Source organism: Hyposmocoma kahamanoa, unplaced genomic scaffold, assembly GCF_003589595.1.
Source record: "Hyposmocoma kahamanoa isolate Upper Pololo Valley unplaced genomic scaffold, ASM358959v1 66, whole genome shotgun sequence".
Classification (NCBI taxonomy): Eukaryota; Metazoa; Arthropoda; class Insecta; order Lepidoptera; family Cosmopterigidae; genus Hyposmocoma; species Hyposmocoma kahamanoa.
Genome location: NW_020653854.1, coordinates 14,068,742 through 14,086,974, shown reverse-complemented (window position 1 = coordinate 14,086,974; position 18,233 = coordinate 14,068,742). Strand labels below are relative to the sequence as shown.

The following is an 18,233-nucleotide window of genomic DNA, read 5'->3' as shown; positions in this document are numbered from 1 at the left end:
GTCAGGATGGCTGGTTGCCTGTGGCGTCTGGCACTTAGTGTATATTCAAGAATTGCTACCTTTTTGCTACCTATTCTAAATAATTGCTACCTTTGATATATTCTGAGAAATTTAAAAAATAATTGACCAGCCATTCTGATATCAGGCTGGCTGGTGGCCACTTTGTTCAGCATGAAGGGAGCAGATTTTCCAGAAGTATGTACTCGTATCACCAATAATTGCTACCTATTTGCTACTTTCAGGAATAAAAAGGTATAAGCATGTTATCTACATCAGTTTAAAAAATATAACCGTAAGGTAGGTAAGGTAAGGTAAAAGTCTAAAAGCTTAGATATTAGATTAACATTCAATTAAAGTTACACACTAACTTTTTCTTAATTAACAATTTTTTTTTTAATTAACAGCTAATTTACTTGAAAACCCGTGTCATATCAACCTGGCTTGCTGGCTATGTGCTGCGGAAAAGTTTACTGTAACATTTTGATTTTCTTTTTGCAATTAAGTAAGCGAATTTAACCAAAGAAATGAACATACTTAGATTCAAGGAAAACTTATTAGATAAAATTTTTGTGATTACCTATAATTTATCCTTTTTTACCAATACTCTGAATAAGTCGTTGGTTTACTTGTAAAAATTGAAATCTTAGTTGCTGGTTCAATAACAGTCAAGTGCACACTTGTTAAGTGAATATATGAGTTGTGGTGTCACTGTAAGTGATGGCAGCATTAGTACACTAGCTAAAATGAAAAAAAAAACTTTAGTCTAGATTCCATGGAACAGTCAAAGTGAATTTTATTTAATTTTACGTTTACATTTCTACTTCTGTTACTATTGTTGCACCGCCGGCGTAATCGAAGCCAAAAACGAAAACGTGCTGTGTGGATGGGTTATCTGGCTATAGAGAAGGTGATTTTTATATACTGTACATGAAATTAAGACAAGACGAAAACAAATTTTTACAACTGGTTTAGAATGTCCATTGCCACTTTTTATATCCAAGTAATTTTTAATTTTTTTATACCCGACACACTCGTAGCCCAGCACTAGGGAAACCCTGTATCGCGGTTGCCAATGACACACACATAGACAACCACAAATTACACCCTTATTCACGAGAGAAATAAATGTAGGCCTTACACATATTCATATTTATATTATATAGGCCCGGAGGGCCTTGGAATCGAACTCAGGAACTCTGCGTGGCAGTCCAGCATAGCAACCGTTCGACCACAGAGGCAGTTAGATTAAATTACTACTGTTGATTCTTGGACTATATCGTTCACATCGACGCTTGAAGTCTCAACTGCATGCAGTAGAGTTTCGACTGCATGCAGTTAATCTGTTAGCAGCCAAGATGGAACGCAAAATTACACCTAATGTTGTAATGTTGGCGCTCCTGGCCTGACAGGAGTGACCTTTATCCTGCAGAAACATGCGATTAGGGCAATTTACAATCTGGGCCCCAAAGTGTCTTTAAGAGATAAAATTAAGAGATTAACATTCCTACACTAGCGTCACAGTACATTTATGAAAATGTAATTTATGTTAACTTACTTACCTCGGTGGCGCAGTAACCCAACTAAAACTAAAGTAAAAAACAGTCTTGACCTCCGACACCAGATACTGTCACGCCTCCCGGTTTTGGACCTGCTCCTTCCAGCCACTAGAACCGAGGTCGTTGAGATCTTTCTGGACTTCATCGCAGCAGGGGTACTTGTGACGTTCGACCGATCGGCGTCCTTTCGGTAGACCCAAATAACTCCTTTTCGAGGCAAGATCTATTCCCATTCTCTATACGTGTCCGAGCCAGCGGAGACTCGCAGCTTTAGTTTCTCTCACAATATTGAGCGCGGATATTAGATCTCCAATCTCAAGGTTCATCCTTGCCCTCAAGCTCCCATCCTCCTTTTGAGTGGGCCCCAGAATTTTCCGTAAGATTTTTCTTTCCGCCACTGACAACTTATTTTCCTCTTTCACGGTCTGTGGCCGCAACCGTACATCAAGATCGGTCTAATTACAGTTTTGTAGACACGGATCTTGGTTTTTCTGCGTATGAGCTTGGATACTAGAACCTTTTGAAGAGCAGCAGTACACCTGAGGGCGTTCTGAATCCGGATGTTAATTTCGTCTTCTCTTTGATTGAAGTTCTGTAACAGACATCAATCAAAGAGAAGATCAAATTTATGTTAAGAAGAATAGTAATTTTTTAATGAAAAATAGTGGTAGACATAACATTAATAAGAAAAATTTAAATAGACTAGCTGTTCTTGACAACCGTCTACACGAAGTCTTTTAATGAAATTCCGGTTGATATTCAAACCTTGCCATTCACGACGTTTAAAACTATAGTGAATTAAAGAATTTATACTGAAAGTTATTATCCAGCTTCTGCGTAATTGAAAGACAAAATTCCGTGATAGTGACTCCTTTAACTCATGCAAGTTGTCTCGATTTTGATATTAGATATAAATGTTATAAATGATAAATGTATTCAAATGTATATTTACAAAGAGCAACCCCTAGAGTATCTTGCTCATTCTTCTCAGGGGAATATGCCTTACGAATGAGGAGTAGAGTTTAATCAATATAAATTTATTTATTTATTTACGGACAACGTAAGCCATATTTAAGTTACTTGCAGACTTATAAACTATGTTAGTAAATTATTTTAAACAAAGATCGCGTAAATTCTAAGAGGTTCGATTTTATTCCGCAGAAATCCTTTTCTGTCCGCAAACATTGCAGACGCACTATAGAACTTCGGCAGCCACAATAGCATCCTAAAAGCATTGTTGTATTGGGTGCGGAGAGCAATGTACGATTTTTGTGTATGTCGGTACCACGGGCTACCCGCGTAAAAAGAAGAACAGTAAGCCTTGAAAAGAGTTATCATAGCTGCAGCAGAGCATTGAGCAAACCTGTAAACCAACGTATTAGCCCTTACTGACAAAGCTCTACGCTCCCTCTCCACTTCATCATCATCTTTGAGATCAGGCTTAATTAAATGTCCTTGATACTTCAATTTAAACACTCTGTTAAGAGTTACCCCATTCAATTTGATCGGTTGTATAACAGTAGGACACTTTCTTTCTGCCGCAAAAACCATGACCTCTGACTTCTTATACATTGTATACCAGACCGTGTGACGCGGCATATGACTCATAGACAGCAACAAGTTTTCTAAGAGCGCTGACTGACGGAGCCAACAGCACCATGTCATCTGCGTAACTTATGTTATTTACGCAGACATAATCTACGTAGCAGCCGACGCGTGTGCGACTGAGTTTTGCGATCAACTCATTTATATATAAATTGAAAAGCTTGGGCGAAGTCAACCCACCCTGTCTTACCCTGCAATCCAACCCATACTGCTCAGATAGTCTGTCATTCCATCTCACAGTATTGACTTGGCCTTTCTTCCAAATTTTAAATAAGGACAGTACGTCACGTGGCACTCCGGTCGAACCGAGCTTCGCCCACAGGATATCGTATCTGATCAGATCGAAAGCTTTTGAGAGATCTAAAAAACGAACATAAATCGGTGTCCGCCTCTCCATATAGTATTCAACGGTGTGCTTCAAGGTCAAAATCGTACTTTCTGTAGACAACCCTGGTCTGAAACCAAACTGTGCATCATGAAACTGTACATGCTCTTCGAGACGAGAGTTTAATATACCATCAAACACCTTGGAGATGACGGTAGCCAACGAAATGGGTCTGTAGTAGGTCCGATCAGACGCATCTCTCGTCTTATTCTTTACCACAGGTATCACAACAGTCCGAACTCAGGTGGCAAGTATGAATGTATATGACATACATTGAACAGTAAGGAAATAACTCTCGGCAAATGATCTCCAGCATAGCGTAGGTGCTCGACACTCAAGCCATCATGGCTATAATATAACGTAACGTAATATAATGTAACATAATATAATATAACGATTTCAAGGGTAATTTGCTTACCTATGAAATAAAAATTATTTAACTTTAAGTTTGAGTCCCGCTGGTTAGCCAACTGTTTAGAGAGTAGGCAGGCAGGGAAAACCGCGCCGGCAGACATGCATGATTATTTGGAATAACCTTGAAGTGCATCCTAATTAAAATATATCATTCGCGATATATTTCCGCAGTGAAGTGTATTTAAGTATATTTAAGTAGTGAAGTTAAGTGTGTATAGATATTCAGTTACTATTTTTTACTTATAATATCAAGTGACAGGAAGAACAGGTTGAGCGCCTGGTGGTAAGCTACATGCCTGTCCATAGCAGTTGCTGTGCCATTCAGGGCTTTAAATCATAAAGATCATTGCCACTGCGCCTGTCACCCTGAGACATAAGTTGACAAGTCGCATATACCTGTAATTTCACCAGCACCCTTACCCTTCAAAACCGGAACGCAGTAATGCTCTTTATAATAAATAATAAACTGATTGTTGTTTCATTGAGTAACACTTTCATTTGTAAGCCACCGCGATTATGGAAGATGGTTTCTTCCTAAATGGCCTCTGGAGCAGTCCCCATAATACATATGTATTGTATTCAGCATATCTATTGATTGATTTTAACTCAATGCGTTACAGGATTTCCACTTTGTTATTTACTTTGTATATCTTTAGCCAATCAGAAGGTTAGAAGGTACTTTCACGTAGATAACAGGTTAATTCGTGCTACGATCTGATACCGACCTTTAGACCCTTGCATTATACGCTTTTACTAAAAGGTCAATAGAGTTGGCTGTAGTCATTAATGATGAATGAAAGGCACAAATACGAACACGAACCTAGTATCAGCCAATAAATGTACTGTTACAGCTTCTTCAATAGAATTTATTCTTATTTTTTGCAAACTATGTGAGAGTTCCAAATATAGAAAGAATATAAACAGGATACACACACACACAAAGTTTGAAATATAAATAATATATATTTTATACATTTATTCATTTAAATATTATGACAAATGACCTTAAAGACTAACATACATATAATATAATATCAAAACTAAATAAGTAATCTACACGTATTGCACTTGTCGGTGACGTATGGCACAATCTGGTGACAGGTAACCGGCCTCGGAATAGCCGGTATATGAGGATGATTTTCAGTTTTTTTTAATTTAATTTCGGTGGCAAGTTTTATTATTCAAGTACTCGAGTATATTTTCATGAAATTTTAAATAACATTTCAGGATACTACACACGAATTTATATTAATTCACAAAATATTCTTGAATATTTAAATAATAAAAATTGGCACCGAAATTAGGTAGAGAAAACTAACCTGAAAATCATCCATAACACTCTTCATCCTTATCAGTTTAGGAAAAAAACGAGTCAAGCTTGTAAATAATCTTACATTTGTTATGTTTCACAAACTTATTGTATAAATGGCTGTTATGGACGGGCCCGTCAGCGTCACGTGGTCTCATAAAAAAAAACTGTTATTACATACACAATATTCACGATGCCGTACATATTGCCCTGATTTTAATAATGTCATATACATCCGACATGTGGGATGTGGCCTTCACTGAAATGCTCCCAATTGTTTCATCCCCAGACCGATTAATTCCAGTCAGTCTCGCTAGCAGCTTAAGGCGGTTGGATTTCTGTAGCGCTTCCAACACAAATTTGGAAAGCGGTCCTATTCGATCCGGCACGTATTGTTCGCCGGTTCTCCCATATAAAAATTCAAAATTAATATTTCAGTACATGGGAGATTCGAGAGTGTAAAACAAAAATAATAAGAACAAACAATTTAATTCAGGATAAAACCCATTAGTTAACAGCGTTAGTAACAAAATAAAAAGTATGTTAATATGATAATATTTAATTTGGAAATATTAGACGATAATTAAAGTACGAAAATTGTAAAACAAATTGATATTATAAAACAATCCTTACTTAATTTCACCAGTACTAATCTTTACTCAAAACTTTAAGATTTTAAAATCAATACGAACATAAAATGTGATTTCAATATCATCAAACCATTATGCCTATTATAATAATATACCTATTACCAACTAGTTTCATTAGGTTAACAGGTCCTTGTAACAGGTAGTATTAGCTACATAATCTCGTACAAAGTCATCTCTAAACCTGGATGCTATTCGAGTATTAACTTGTGAAAGGGTGAAGGTTACTCAAAATAATTAGGAATATGGGTAAAGAACTCGTTTCTTTGCTGTTATGAGGGATTAACTCAAGTAATTATTCCTTTAGAAGTATCAAAATGGTATTACACATATTTAAGAAATGTTAGAATATATTAATATTCAAAATGAGAATTATTAATATTAATAATTATAATAATAAAAATGTACCAGACAACTTTACCACCTAGTACACTTAAAATTAAAGAGTTCCAGATCAGAGAAATTAACTCCGAGGCGCTACCCAGAATATCCATACTGGAACCAGTTTACGAAATTTCTTTTCACAAACAGGACCAATTCAGACCAGGAATTGAACGCGGGGCCTTCTCGTCTAACGCTTGCAGTATAAACCGTTCAACCACAAAGTTTGTTGAATTGCTTTAATTTCTTGTTTGAACATTTGCAAATTCTACACATCATCACCTTTTAACCGACTTAAAAAAGGAGGCCACACAGCCACCGAAACAATGAATTTATTGCAAACCAAATTTCTCGATCGCATAATTTCACGATATTCAGCAGTTAAGTGGCCAGCTCGATCATGTTATTTAACACCGCTGGATTATTTTTTATGGGGTTATGTTAAAGACAGAGTCTATACGGAGCCAATCGAATCGATTGCAGCCTTAAAACTCAAAATTCGTGAAGTGATTGACGAAATAGACCCAACATTTTGTCAAAAAGTGATTTAAAACGTTGATGAAATAATTGACATCTGTAACTGTGGTCATGGTGGACATTTACCAGATATCACTTTTCATTCATAATTGCCATACCTTACTTTTTTTAATACAATAAAAATTTGAATCATTGTCATCTAAATTTATTGTTTTGTTTTGATTTACAAGACAAAGTTCCTGTTGAAAAACCCTTTATTATAGTCCGTTAGTATGTTACTGTACAATTAATGTTATAATATCTTGATATAACTAGATAAGTTTCCAGATATAACATTCGTTAATATTTATTATAAATATAATCCCAGAGTTACTTAGGTGGAAACTTAGGTGTAACAACTTGCGTAGCGAAGGTGACATATCACTATAGCGTGCGAGCTGAGCGAGTGAAGCGAGAAACGCTAGAATCCACATAAATAAGAAATGAAAATATTAATATTTTTAATTGTACGTATAATTAATTTTGGAGAATTCATACTTCCTTTAGGTTAGGTTTCAAGTGTGTCCATATGGTGCGCGAGCCGAGAGAACGAAATGAGAAACAAAAGCCGCCAGTGATGTTAGATTATCTTAGTGAATACATTATACTGGTAAAACTTATACCATTAATGCATTATCTTAGCTAATCATTACGTCCAACATTTGTTATACCGAAAGTTTGTAAACTAAATAAAATCTTTCGTTGTTTTTGCACGTGTTAATTATGACCCCTGAATGATAAAGATTTTTGAAAGTATTTTAAATATACCTAATGAAAATAGATTATTTGCTGTCATATTAATCAATCAAATGTATATTAATTCTGTTTTTTCATTTCATATCGTAGCAGTATAAGTAGGTAACATAATCTAGGTGGATAATTTTATGCTAAGTTTGGTTAACCCAAATAACACGATATTCTTAATAAATAATCCATGACTTGTTCCTCTTCTTGGCATCTTTCTTCTCCTCTTCGTTCTCTATCACCACCACTACATTCTCCTTTTACTATTCCTATTCTTTGAACAACTTTTATATTTTTTTAAATGTACAATCCTGGTAAAAGTAAAAAAATAATAGTAGACAACAACCTGTGTGAAATCACGTAATCAGTTTATCCGTCACATACTCTACTACTTTATCAAGCTGTAACGTCACACAAATATAAATAATAGAATTAAGTATATTATAGAATAGAACGTAAATAATAGAATCAAGTTTAGTATAAAAATAATAATTGCATTATTTTGCTTCTATGTGTAACCATTTCGCCTTTGTGCTTCTTATATAATCATGTTTAATGACACCATTCCGCTTGGCACTCCATTGTACGCAGCCATTACGACAATTAATTTTGTACGCCGCAATATTCTCTTTGACACAAATTTCAATGTCATTTCTCTGGAATGCTCTCAAGCCTAATGGAAATTAAAAGCCATGATCTCCTAATTACTCAAAATAATGAAAGCCACGGATGCGGATAAGATGATTTTTTAAGTCACCATTTTCGTTTTGAAAATTTTCCGTTTTGCTGTCGTTTGCCTTACTACGCGTCGCTACGAGTATAAAAATATATCTGTATTTATTTTACCAATAGTTAGCACTGTGGACGCTCGACGGGAAGGTCCTGGACTCAATTCCCGTTAGAATCAATATCGGAAATAAACATTTTTAAATTGGCTCTAGTTTGGGTGTAGTGTGTAGTGTGAGTAAATTCCGTTGCTCTGGTACTCATAATACAAGGAATTTCCTAGTTCAAGACCTAGTAATTGGTGTGGTTGTCTGGCAATTACTGGCCAATTATAAATAATTTACGGAATCCTCTTAACCCATTACTAGCGACTCACAACAATACAGAACACGGTGTGTATTGAATGTTATAAGAGCTTAGCCTTGGACTATCTGCTTGGATTTGATCTCCTACTTTGAATAAAACAATAAAACTAAAGTATAAAGAAATACATTTTTCATATCGGACATACCGAACACTTGACATTTATAAAATCAGACAAATGTCAAACGATTTCATTATCAAAATATAAACAATATGAACAGGTCCAAGCATAGTTTCGCTGGTGATCATACTAGTCATAGCAAATATCTTTAGCAAAACATATATTTTCAATTAGTGAATACAATTATTTTATTGACAATACAGTTTTCGGTTTTGTTTCTAAGTTGTTTGTAATTATTATTATTTGAAAATCAATAGCCGAAGTATAGTTGAATATTTTATCCAGTCTGTATATGTAATTAAAAAAAAAGTGATGAAATTTTTTTATCTTCATAATATTGATAAAATTGCGCCAGAGCGGGGGACTAATTCTTATAATATGCTGCATCACTTCCGTTCGTTCAAAAAGTGTTGTTTTCAGTAGATGGATATGCGGTGCTAGATTGAAAGATTTTTAAATGTCCTAACAGACATCGTGTGCGAATGTACACATTCCGTTTTTATCGATTTTTAACGCTATAATCCAAAGTTGTAAAGTTTGTTATTAAAAAGATAAATGTAACTCATCGTTGTGTCCATTAACAACATGATGTCTTTGTCAAAAGTTAAACTTACATCGAGTTCTTAGGTTTTCGCGATGTTGAAACATAGGAAATGAAACTATTTTTCCGGATTTAAATCGCGTATATTTGTTTTTTCAAACAAACCAACGCTTTGAGCCCAACAACAACAAAAAGAAACACAAAGAACAACAAAACGAAAATGTTCCAACTTTGTATTAATAAGTACATAAATCATAATTAAATACCAAAATAAATACAAGGTATTTAACACTGATTATATGATTATTATTGCTATCCAGCTGTTGCTAGCTGACGATGAGTGCTTTTGTACCTGTACAGGTGCACTTTTACAGACGTGACATGATAAATCACGATAAATATCAGGATATTATTTATCAAATGAAACAAAGTATTTATCAGAAAATTAGAGCTTAAAAATAATCTCAAAAAACTTTATCAAATGATTTAATTAATAATTTGCATAAAAGGTGACCGTGACATTATTATCGTTCATTAAACACTGCCCATTATCGCTGTAGGACGTGGTAAAGATTTTTGGAAGAATATATATTTTTCGTCATATAAAATACGACTCATGACTAAGTAGGTACGTACTCAATGTTTGTGTGACTTAAAAATAGATTATTTCGCAAATATTTATATACGTGTGTTATTTGACTCTCGACTTGTACTTATTTTCAGTTAAAACGCAAAGCCCAAGATGACGATAGACGTTATACAACGTAACGGCGAAACAAGCCAGGAAGCTGTCAAACAGGAGAAACCAGCACCAAAATACTGGGATCCATTACAGCAAGGCGTCAAATGGATAGAAAGATATGCAGAGCCTCTTGAAAAGTTCTTCGAGAGATTGCCAGAATTCATTAGCACATTTGTTGCTACACTTGCTGTTTTCACATTCGGATCCATATTACGAGGTAAATTTTTGGTTTTTTTTTTATAGCCGCTCACGCGATGCGCTCATCCTACCGCAAAATGGCGGCTATTTGGTTTCGCAAATTAGAAAAGGATTCAGTTTAAATACAAGTTTTTATAAATAAAAATTATTATTCTGCATTGCTAAATAAATACCCTCCGTACTACAACAAAAACATCTCAAATAAAATGCAGTAATACACCGCAAATCCTGCACTTAAAAAGCACTAATGAAATTTTTGGTGTACTTGGTTAATATCATAATATTCCGTTTGAGTGGTTCTAATGTTTACCATGAAATTACTCCTTAAAGTATAGTTTATAAACATTTATATTCAGGGTAAACTTAAAAAACGCAACTTACGGTATGTTTTCAATAAATAAACACCGACATCACCAGCCCAAACAATAACACACACGATTGTCGTGACGTATTTTTGAAGTTGTTTATTTTTTTTAAATGACAGATCCAGGCATTAAAAACTTTATGGTTTGCTAGAGTAGTTACCGAAATAGCAATTAGTATTAGTTCTTTTACCTGTTATAACTTCGATATCCGATAAATCGGTATAACATCATCGCCGGCACCTCTAGGTGTGGTATGCTTCCAGAGACGCATGAATCGCGTGAGCGGATAGGTTAACTTTTAGATAATGCTTTTTATTATTAAGTCGGCCTTTTGTACCATTATGTGTCGTCTGCCGCCGTTAAAACTCAAAACTGAGGAAATAATGTTGGAAGAACTGAAATTAAGAAATACCAACTTCTTTCTCGCGGTAACTTCATACAGTATCCACCTAATCTCTAATCAAGGCTTCTATCTAGATACAATTTTTTTTTAAATGTTACATGCGCCCTTTCAACTAAAGGCGGAAGTGGTCAATAAAATTTAATAAATAAATAAATAATTAAAAACTTTTACAGTACCTGGTAATAATAAATTTGTCTAGTAATCTTAATATCATAACAATGGCATGTATTAAATGCTTGCCATCGTGTGAAAGGATTTGCCAATCGGTAGTCCAGGATGCTCCAGACGGACGTAGAAAAGATACGGTACATCGTGCGGGGAGACTCGTTTCGTGGTCCCCAATCTTAACAAAAATGATAAATACTTACAATACCAAGTAGCAGACAAAAGTGGTGTGAGGTAACAAGGTCCTCAATTGCGCAAGTTTAGAAAAACTTTTTGTTGAATAATTAAAATAATGAATTGTATTTACAAAAGCTTTAAAATTATAATAAATTATGTTTACCAGTTACGTGGCAACGTAGAGGTTCCAGGAGCGGTATTCTGTAATCGCTATTGTTTTGATTTGGTATGGCTCTGATAGCGAAAGTCGTCGGTTGCCGTATCGTCAACTTACCGATTATGCTATTCTGTAAATCCACATAACGAAAATCGTTACTGCAGTAACGATGCCTACCGACAGCGATGTGACGTCAGCGTTTCATTATCGGAAAATATACGAAATGGGAACATCCCGACGGGAGGCTATGTTTCTCGACCAATCACGATCGAGCGTTCAAATAGTTATTTACAAATACTCGTAGCTATGGTTATTTAGTTTGTGAAGTTTGTTACATTCAAGGTTTTGATTACGTACTGTTTGTGTTTTTTTTTTCTGAATACTTTTGCAAAATGACGGATATGTAAATATGTAAATATTTACAGAACTCCAATTTGCTTACTTAATTTTTTCCATCCTCTAAGGTAAATATCTGATGAGATGAGAATTTACTAGGGAAACGTCGCTCACCTTAACCTCTACAATCGCGGCATCATGAAATAAACAAATGATTACAAGACACACTCAAGAACCCTTTCAATTACGAAACATTTTGGCTTACCTTAAGGCAAAAAGTGAATTTTTTCCACTTAATGCGATCAAAACACAAATATCTAACAGTAAAATATAAGAAAAAAGCGCGTCGTTAAGAATACCGACGTAAACAAGGTGCCCTCGAAGAGCCGATAAAAATATCGAATCTTAACGAAACTTAACGAACATATCGAACCGAATTGTCGTTATGATCGGTTAAAGTAGTGTACAGAATAGCATTTGTCGACAAAATCGATACCGTCGGTAAAACCGCATAACGAATATCGAAAAATGAGTCTCAACGATTACAAAATACCGCTCCAGGTACGGTGCCCGGCCCGGGCGAAATTTTTGTATGGCTTACATTTATTTCACTCGTGAGTTTGGGTATGATTTGTGTCCATGGTAACCGCCACACAGGGTTTCCATAGTGCGGGGTTATATTGAGTGTGTTAAAAAAAATACTATCGTCTTCGTCAACTTATTACACAACAACTGTTGGGCAGGGATGTATTCTAAGGGGAACGCTTGCACAATGCGTGTTGGTGACTTTACACATTTAGTAGAGTTGTGAACCCTCTGCGACATGCAGATTTCCGTTTATTCCCAGTAGTTCCATGTACTCAGTTCCAGGTCGAACAATTATAACCATAACATGTCACATCATGTTTTCCTTCATTGTCAGCGAGAAATACTGTTACTAAACACTCATAACTCACACTCGTAACTAGTGACTACATACATAACTGGCTAAGTGAAGATAAACTTTTATCATCATAAAGTCGTTAAAAAACCTAAACAAAGATCTGCAACAAGTTCATAAAAAAATTCGTAAGATCTGCTTTTCGTTCGTTCGTTCGTTCCGTTGCTCAGTTGGGAGAGCTTCAGGCACGGTATGCTGAAGGCTCTGGTTCAAATCCAGCCGCATCGAAGGAACTTTTCTTATGTTCGATCTATGTATTAATAATTATAATATGAACTAGTGGAGTAATTTCACAAATAAATCATTGAGTATACTGGTAGAAAAACATCGTGATATTCAATAAACTTAATATTAGTGATATTATTAAGTAATATAGGTAGGCAATACTGAGTTGAACCATCGGCCTTGGAATTGGGTAGCAACCTTCCTCCTACTGAGCTACAACCTCTATGTAAAGTATAATCAAAGTATAATTATTTTATCGCAAAGTATCTGTCTATGTGATGACAGTCTTCGAGTTTTATCAAATGAAAAGCCTGTCAAAATAAAAAATGTACTTAATAATAATTATGATTACTTTCTAAACGTAAATATTCACTCGGATAAAAGCTATGAATTATATAACAATAACAAATTATTTATTTCATACGTTTACATGAATAGTGTTTGTAACAATGTAACTTAATCTACTGTGAGTAACGGGTATGTTATTTTAGGGTTAACTGAAAATCACAAAAAATAGATTTTATTTTTAACCTAAAAGGAGGAAGTTCTCAATACGACTGTATTTTTTTTGTATGCGCAATAACTTTGTGAACCGATTTTGATGATTCTTTTCTTTTTGTTGGAAAAAAGGTACCTCAATAATGAACCCATTTGAATTTGAAGAAAATATTCCGCCTCATAGATTGATAAACTTAGGGGATGAATCCGGTTTCGCACACTTTCCGGTAACCGATTTCAATAAAAATTGGCAAATAAATGTAATTACACGAACTTTTGAGGTCGGTTTTTTAGTACTCTGTATTGAGATTATTATATAATTTTTTAACGCACACATTCGTAACCCCTGAATTGACACAAATATCGAACAAACTGAAACAAAAAATCTTTCGGTACGGCTGGACCAGCGACTTTTTGCGTTGAAATTTTGTAATATAAAATTTTGTAGTCAAAGTCATGGCTATGTCGCTGACTTATTTATAATTTTGTTTTAGTTTGTTCGATCTTTGTGTGAATTATAATAACAATCTAATGGAGTACTTTCACAAAAATATTGAACAAATCAATATTTTATTCTATTCTTTTTTTAATTTTTCCAGGAGAATGGGTCATAATATTAGTAACAGCACTAAAACAAATCTCAGGTCATACTCAAAGTAATCAGAATATTACCACAGAAGAAATTTTCAGCTTGTTTACGGAACAAAACTTGAAGATGGAAAACTTCGGTATAATATTTATAGGTGCACACGTCGTGTCTCTCAGTATGTACTTCCTTATCGGAGGATTTTTGCACGTGAGTGTTTAATTTTATTTCTAATGCAATATATTCATTATCATTATTTTTATTTAGTCTGTATTTTTCCAGTGACTCTTAAAGCCTTATCAACTTATCAATCAATTTTATGTTTAAGATAAGCTTAAGTTTTTATACAAAACAATTAAGTTATTATCAGAATCAAGCACAGCAACAACTTCTCTAATCGCTGTTTAAAATATTGCCAATAGTTAAAATAAAACAATCGAAATTAATAATCTCAGTAAAGAATATTCATCGCCCTGTCACCCTTAGAGGTGGAATATTTTTTTCAAATTTAAATGGATTGATGTGTTAATAGATTAGTCATCAAAATCAGTTCACAAATGTTATCGTGTAACATACATACAAAAAAACAAAACACGTCGAATTGAGAACCTCCTCCTTTTTTGAAGTCGGTTAAAAATAAGCGATCAACGGTATCTTTCTGAAACTTCCGCTTGAAGCCGAAGTTTCAGAAAGATACCGTAACTTATAAAATCTTAAAGTGCTGTGAAGATTCTATTTGTCTATGCGAACATCTCCTTCGTGAGAAAGCATGACTTTTCGTATGAGCGAATGTTGTTACAATCACTTATACTCGTAGTCTATACGTTATGTTGTTAGAACAACTCATAATTAAACAGTTATGTAATAAAAAGGTTATCAAAAACAAAAATATGCAAAAAATCAGTAGAAAGAAGCATTTAGTAAGAAAATGGTGAGGCAATACTTATAAGGCTTCTATCTACTACTGTGAAAAATAATGGGGATATCCTTAAACGGCTTAATACAATAACAGTTCTTTATTGGAGCAGGATATTAATAACAATAATATAGTTCATTTACACACAACTCTATAATAATACTATATAACATTGTGTTGTAAACCAGTAAACCAAAACATTTGCTGTGTGTAAACGCTGGAGCCCAAACTAAGATACCCTGTGATATAGGTCTCCAGGCCTCTACCTATGGAAAAAATATCCTGAAAACAATGACTACGACAAGAATTATTCATGCTTAGAATTATTCATAGAGTAATGCAAAAATTTCATTTAAACAAACCAAAATTAAAATAAGAAAATAGTAAAAATTGCTTTTAAACATAGAAAAAATAAATAAAAAAGTAAAAATTTCACATAAACAAAACAAAATGTTAAAAAATAAAAAATATCATATAAATATATATAAAATATGTATATATAGATAAAATGTTGCTGTTGGCATTATGTCAGAACATTGGCCATTGTACAAGCGATAGAACAGGTATAGGGAGGCAAAGTCTCTCCTCCAAGACAGTGGTTCAATATCGTCTGTAAGCACAGGATCGTCAACAATTCTTGTAGCACGTCTTTGAACCGCGTCAAATGGCCCAAACTGGCATCCATGAGCTCCCGCTCAAAGATGGCAGAAGTATTTCATGTGGGGACGGACTTGTGACTTATAAAGTAGCAGTCTCTGCTCCGAAGTGAAATACCGCTTAGCCCTGTTGAGCACACCGGAGCATTTTGGACGCCAGCTTGACTTCGCTAACTAAGTTACTACGAAACTGAACGTTACAAGAGATGTCGACACCAAGGATTCCGATGCTCTCCGAGATATTAAATGGCTTGTTGTGGAACTGAAGGTCTGCAGCAAATGGAATCTTTTTAGTGGAGAACGCGCTAACTTGTGTATTGGTGGGGTTAAATTGGTCTAAGTTTAGTCGTCCCCAATCAAGAAGGGTCCCGTGGAGAAGGTCCGGAGATTTTTTTGTTCGTGACATAAGTTGTTTATGGCTCTCCTCTACGAAAGACCAAGGGGACTTAGCATGGCCAGTGTAATAGGTGTCCACCGTGCTGTCATCCGCGTAACAGCGAATGCCGTCAATAAACAGCATATCATTGATGTGCAGCAAAAACAGCTTTGGGGACAGCACACAACCTTGCGGGATACCAGCGTTAGTGTTCAAACCCTCAGAGCAACTGCCGTCGACGGGACGTCGAAGGGAGATTATGGCTATATACCTGTAATTTGACGGGTCTGATCTATCACCTTTTTGGGCACTGGATATACGTAGGCAGTCTTCTATGATATCGGGCCTTTTGATAGTAATTAGGAGAGTGCATAAGGGTACGTTAATACAGGACACAGCTCCGGAGCACACACTGTAAGCACCGCTGCTGGTATACCGTCTGAACCACTCCCCTTATGAATATTGAGCAAAAGCAACTGCTGCCAAACTCGCCGTTACGTTATAACGATTTCCGGCATGAAGGTACCGCACCAAGGGGTATTAGGTAGCGCAGCTCCGCCATCGTTCGTAGTCGTCGTTCAGTAAGTCGGTTTTTTCTTTAGTGCTATAGTCTAGATCACCGTCAGGTCTACGGAGTGGTGGCAAGGTCGACTAACAAAAGTTACCCTCCGCAGCTTTGGCGAGTGACCAGAAAGTACGCCACCCGAAGGGTGCAAGTCGCTCCCCAATTCTGCCGACGAAATTGAGGCAGCATTTAGTTTCCGCTTTGCGTCAGGAAGCTTTGGATCCTTATTCTTGAATGCCGTAATCCAAGCCACAAAAGCAGATTGCTTTGCAACATTAGCATCAGTCTGTTGACTTATAGTTCCACACACAACGCTTCCCAGCGAGCCGAGAGAGGTTGGTTTGTATGCAAGCCAGACAAGGCAGTTATATTCATCTGGATGAGTGGTCAGCAGAAAGTCCAACAAGGAACTTGTATGGTTCACGACACTGGAATACGAGTTGGAAAATGAATTAGTTGCGAGAGCACAAAGGCCAAAGCAAACTCCCAGTAACACTAACTCAGCGAAAGGCGCTCAAATAGACGAGTGGTCTCCGAATCTTCGATGTGAGACCTGTAAAGACACGAATAGATACGAGTGTGGCCGTCGTGATCTATACGCATCTAACGAACCGACAGGTCTCTGTTTTTGAAGCTGCGAAGACGGCGACAGCATACATCCTCCCGGCTGTACATGTACACCCCGACACGACATACTAAATTGTGCTCGAGCTTGTACCCGGAAAACGATAGGTACGAAGTATCAGCAGGGCAGGATATTTGTGATTCCGTGAGGAACAATAGAGTCGGTCGCGCAGTTTCGAAGTGTTGAAGAACTGCGTTTATGTTGGTGTGAAGGCGCCTGGTATTGCCTAAATCCACCTTGAACGTGGAATTTGAGGCCGTTGATCGTTGATTTCAATTAATTCTTCTTTTCCGCATAAAAAAGTTTAAAAAGGGTTTAACGAGGGCTCTTTGCACCGACAGCAAAAGGGGCAAAAAATTGCAATGTCAAACCTACAATGCGCAATAGCCGGAGATGCGACTTGCTGGCGCGGCGAGCGTAAGAGCCCCCGGTCCCTCCCTAAAGCAACAACCAGGTCCACTCCAGTCTTCTTCTCCGTCACGGCCATTACGCCAGGGATTTTTCACAAACTGGCATTTCAGCCTCCCAGGGCGGAGATTATGTAATCCCTGGATTTATGAACCCGTTCAACCCGCGGGCGGCAAACGGTAAGCCGTTTCACCGAGTCTCCCTCATCACCGCGCCAACATGTCACGCTCACTTGTACACAGAGTAGGATGCCCATTAACACAGGTCCTCCTCCTGGCGGTACTGCGCCTCCTCAGAAGACCTTACTCACCGCAGGAGTACAACAATACCAAGTAGTGTTATTTAGCTGCAGTCTTCTGTAAGGTGGAGGTACGTCCCCAACGGGCTGCTCCAATTCGAACGGATATAATCCGTTATGCCCTGTCTCTCGTAACCTTGGTTGATCCCGCATAACCGTGAAAGTGTTGAGTCAACAACTTTGGAAAAATATACAGCAAAAAATTGTGAAACTGATTATATACGGTGTGAATACATGATTCCTAAAAATTTTCACCATAGAAAAAAACTCGAACTTACTCGAAATTTTA

The 18,233-nt window shown here is 36.2% G+C and overlaps 1 protein-coding gene across 5 annotated transcripts in view; it reads left to right on the top strand.

Annotated features, from left to right (window-relative positions):
* LOC113231769 (methylsterol monooxygenase 2-2-like) overlaps positions 1–18,233 on the top strand; it is a 61,634-nt gene that overhangs the window by 25,208 nt on the left and 18,193 nt on the right. For 2 of the 5 annotated variants that reach the window (XM_026466289.1, XM_026466294.1), the window contains exons 1-3: positions 9,848–9,936; positions 10,032–10,267; positions 14,114–14,310. In XM_026466289.1, coding sequence (XP_026322074.1) covers positions 10,051–10,267; positions 14,114–14,310 — 414 coding nt within the window. In that variant the 5' untranslated portion in view covers positions 9,848–9,936; positions 10,032–10,050. Of the gene's footprint in view, positions 1–9,847; positions 9,937–10,031; positions 10,268–14,113; positions 14,311–18,233 lie in introns of those variants that run through there. The other 3 variants (XM_026466290.1, XM_026466291.1, XM_026466292.1) reach the window with 2 other exon arrangements.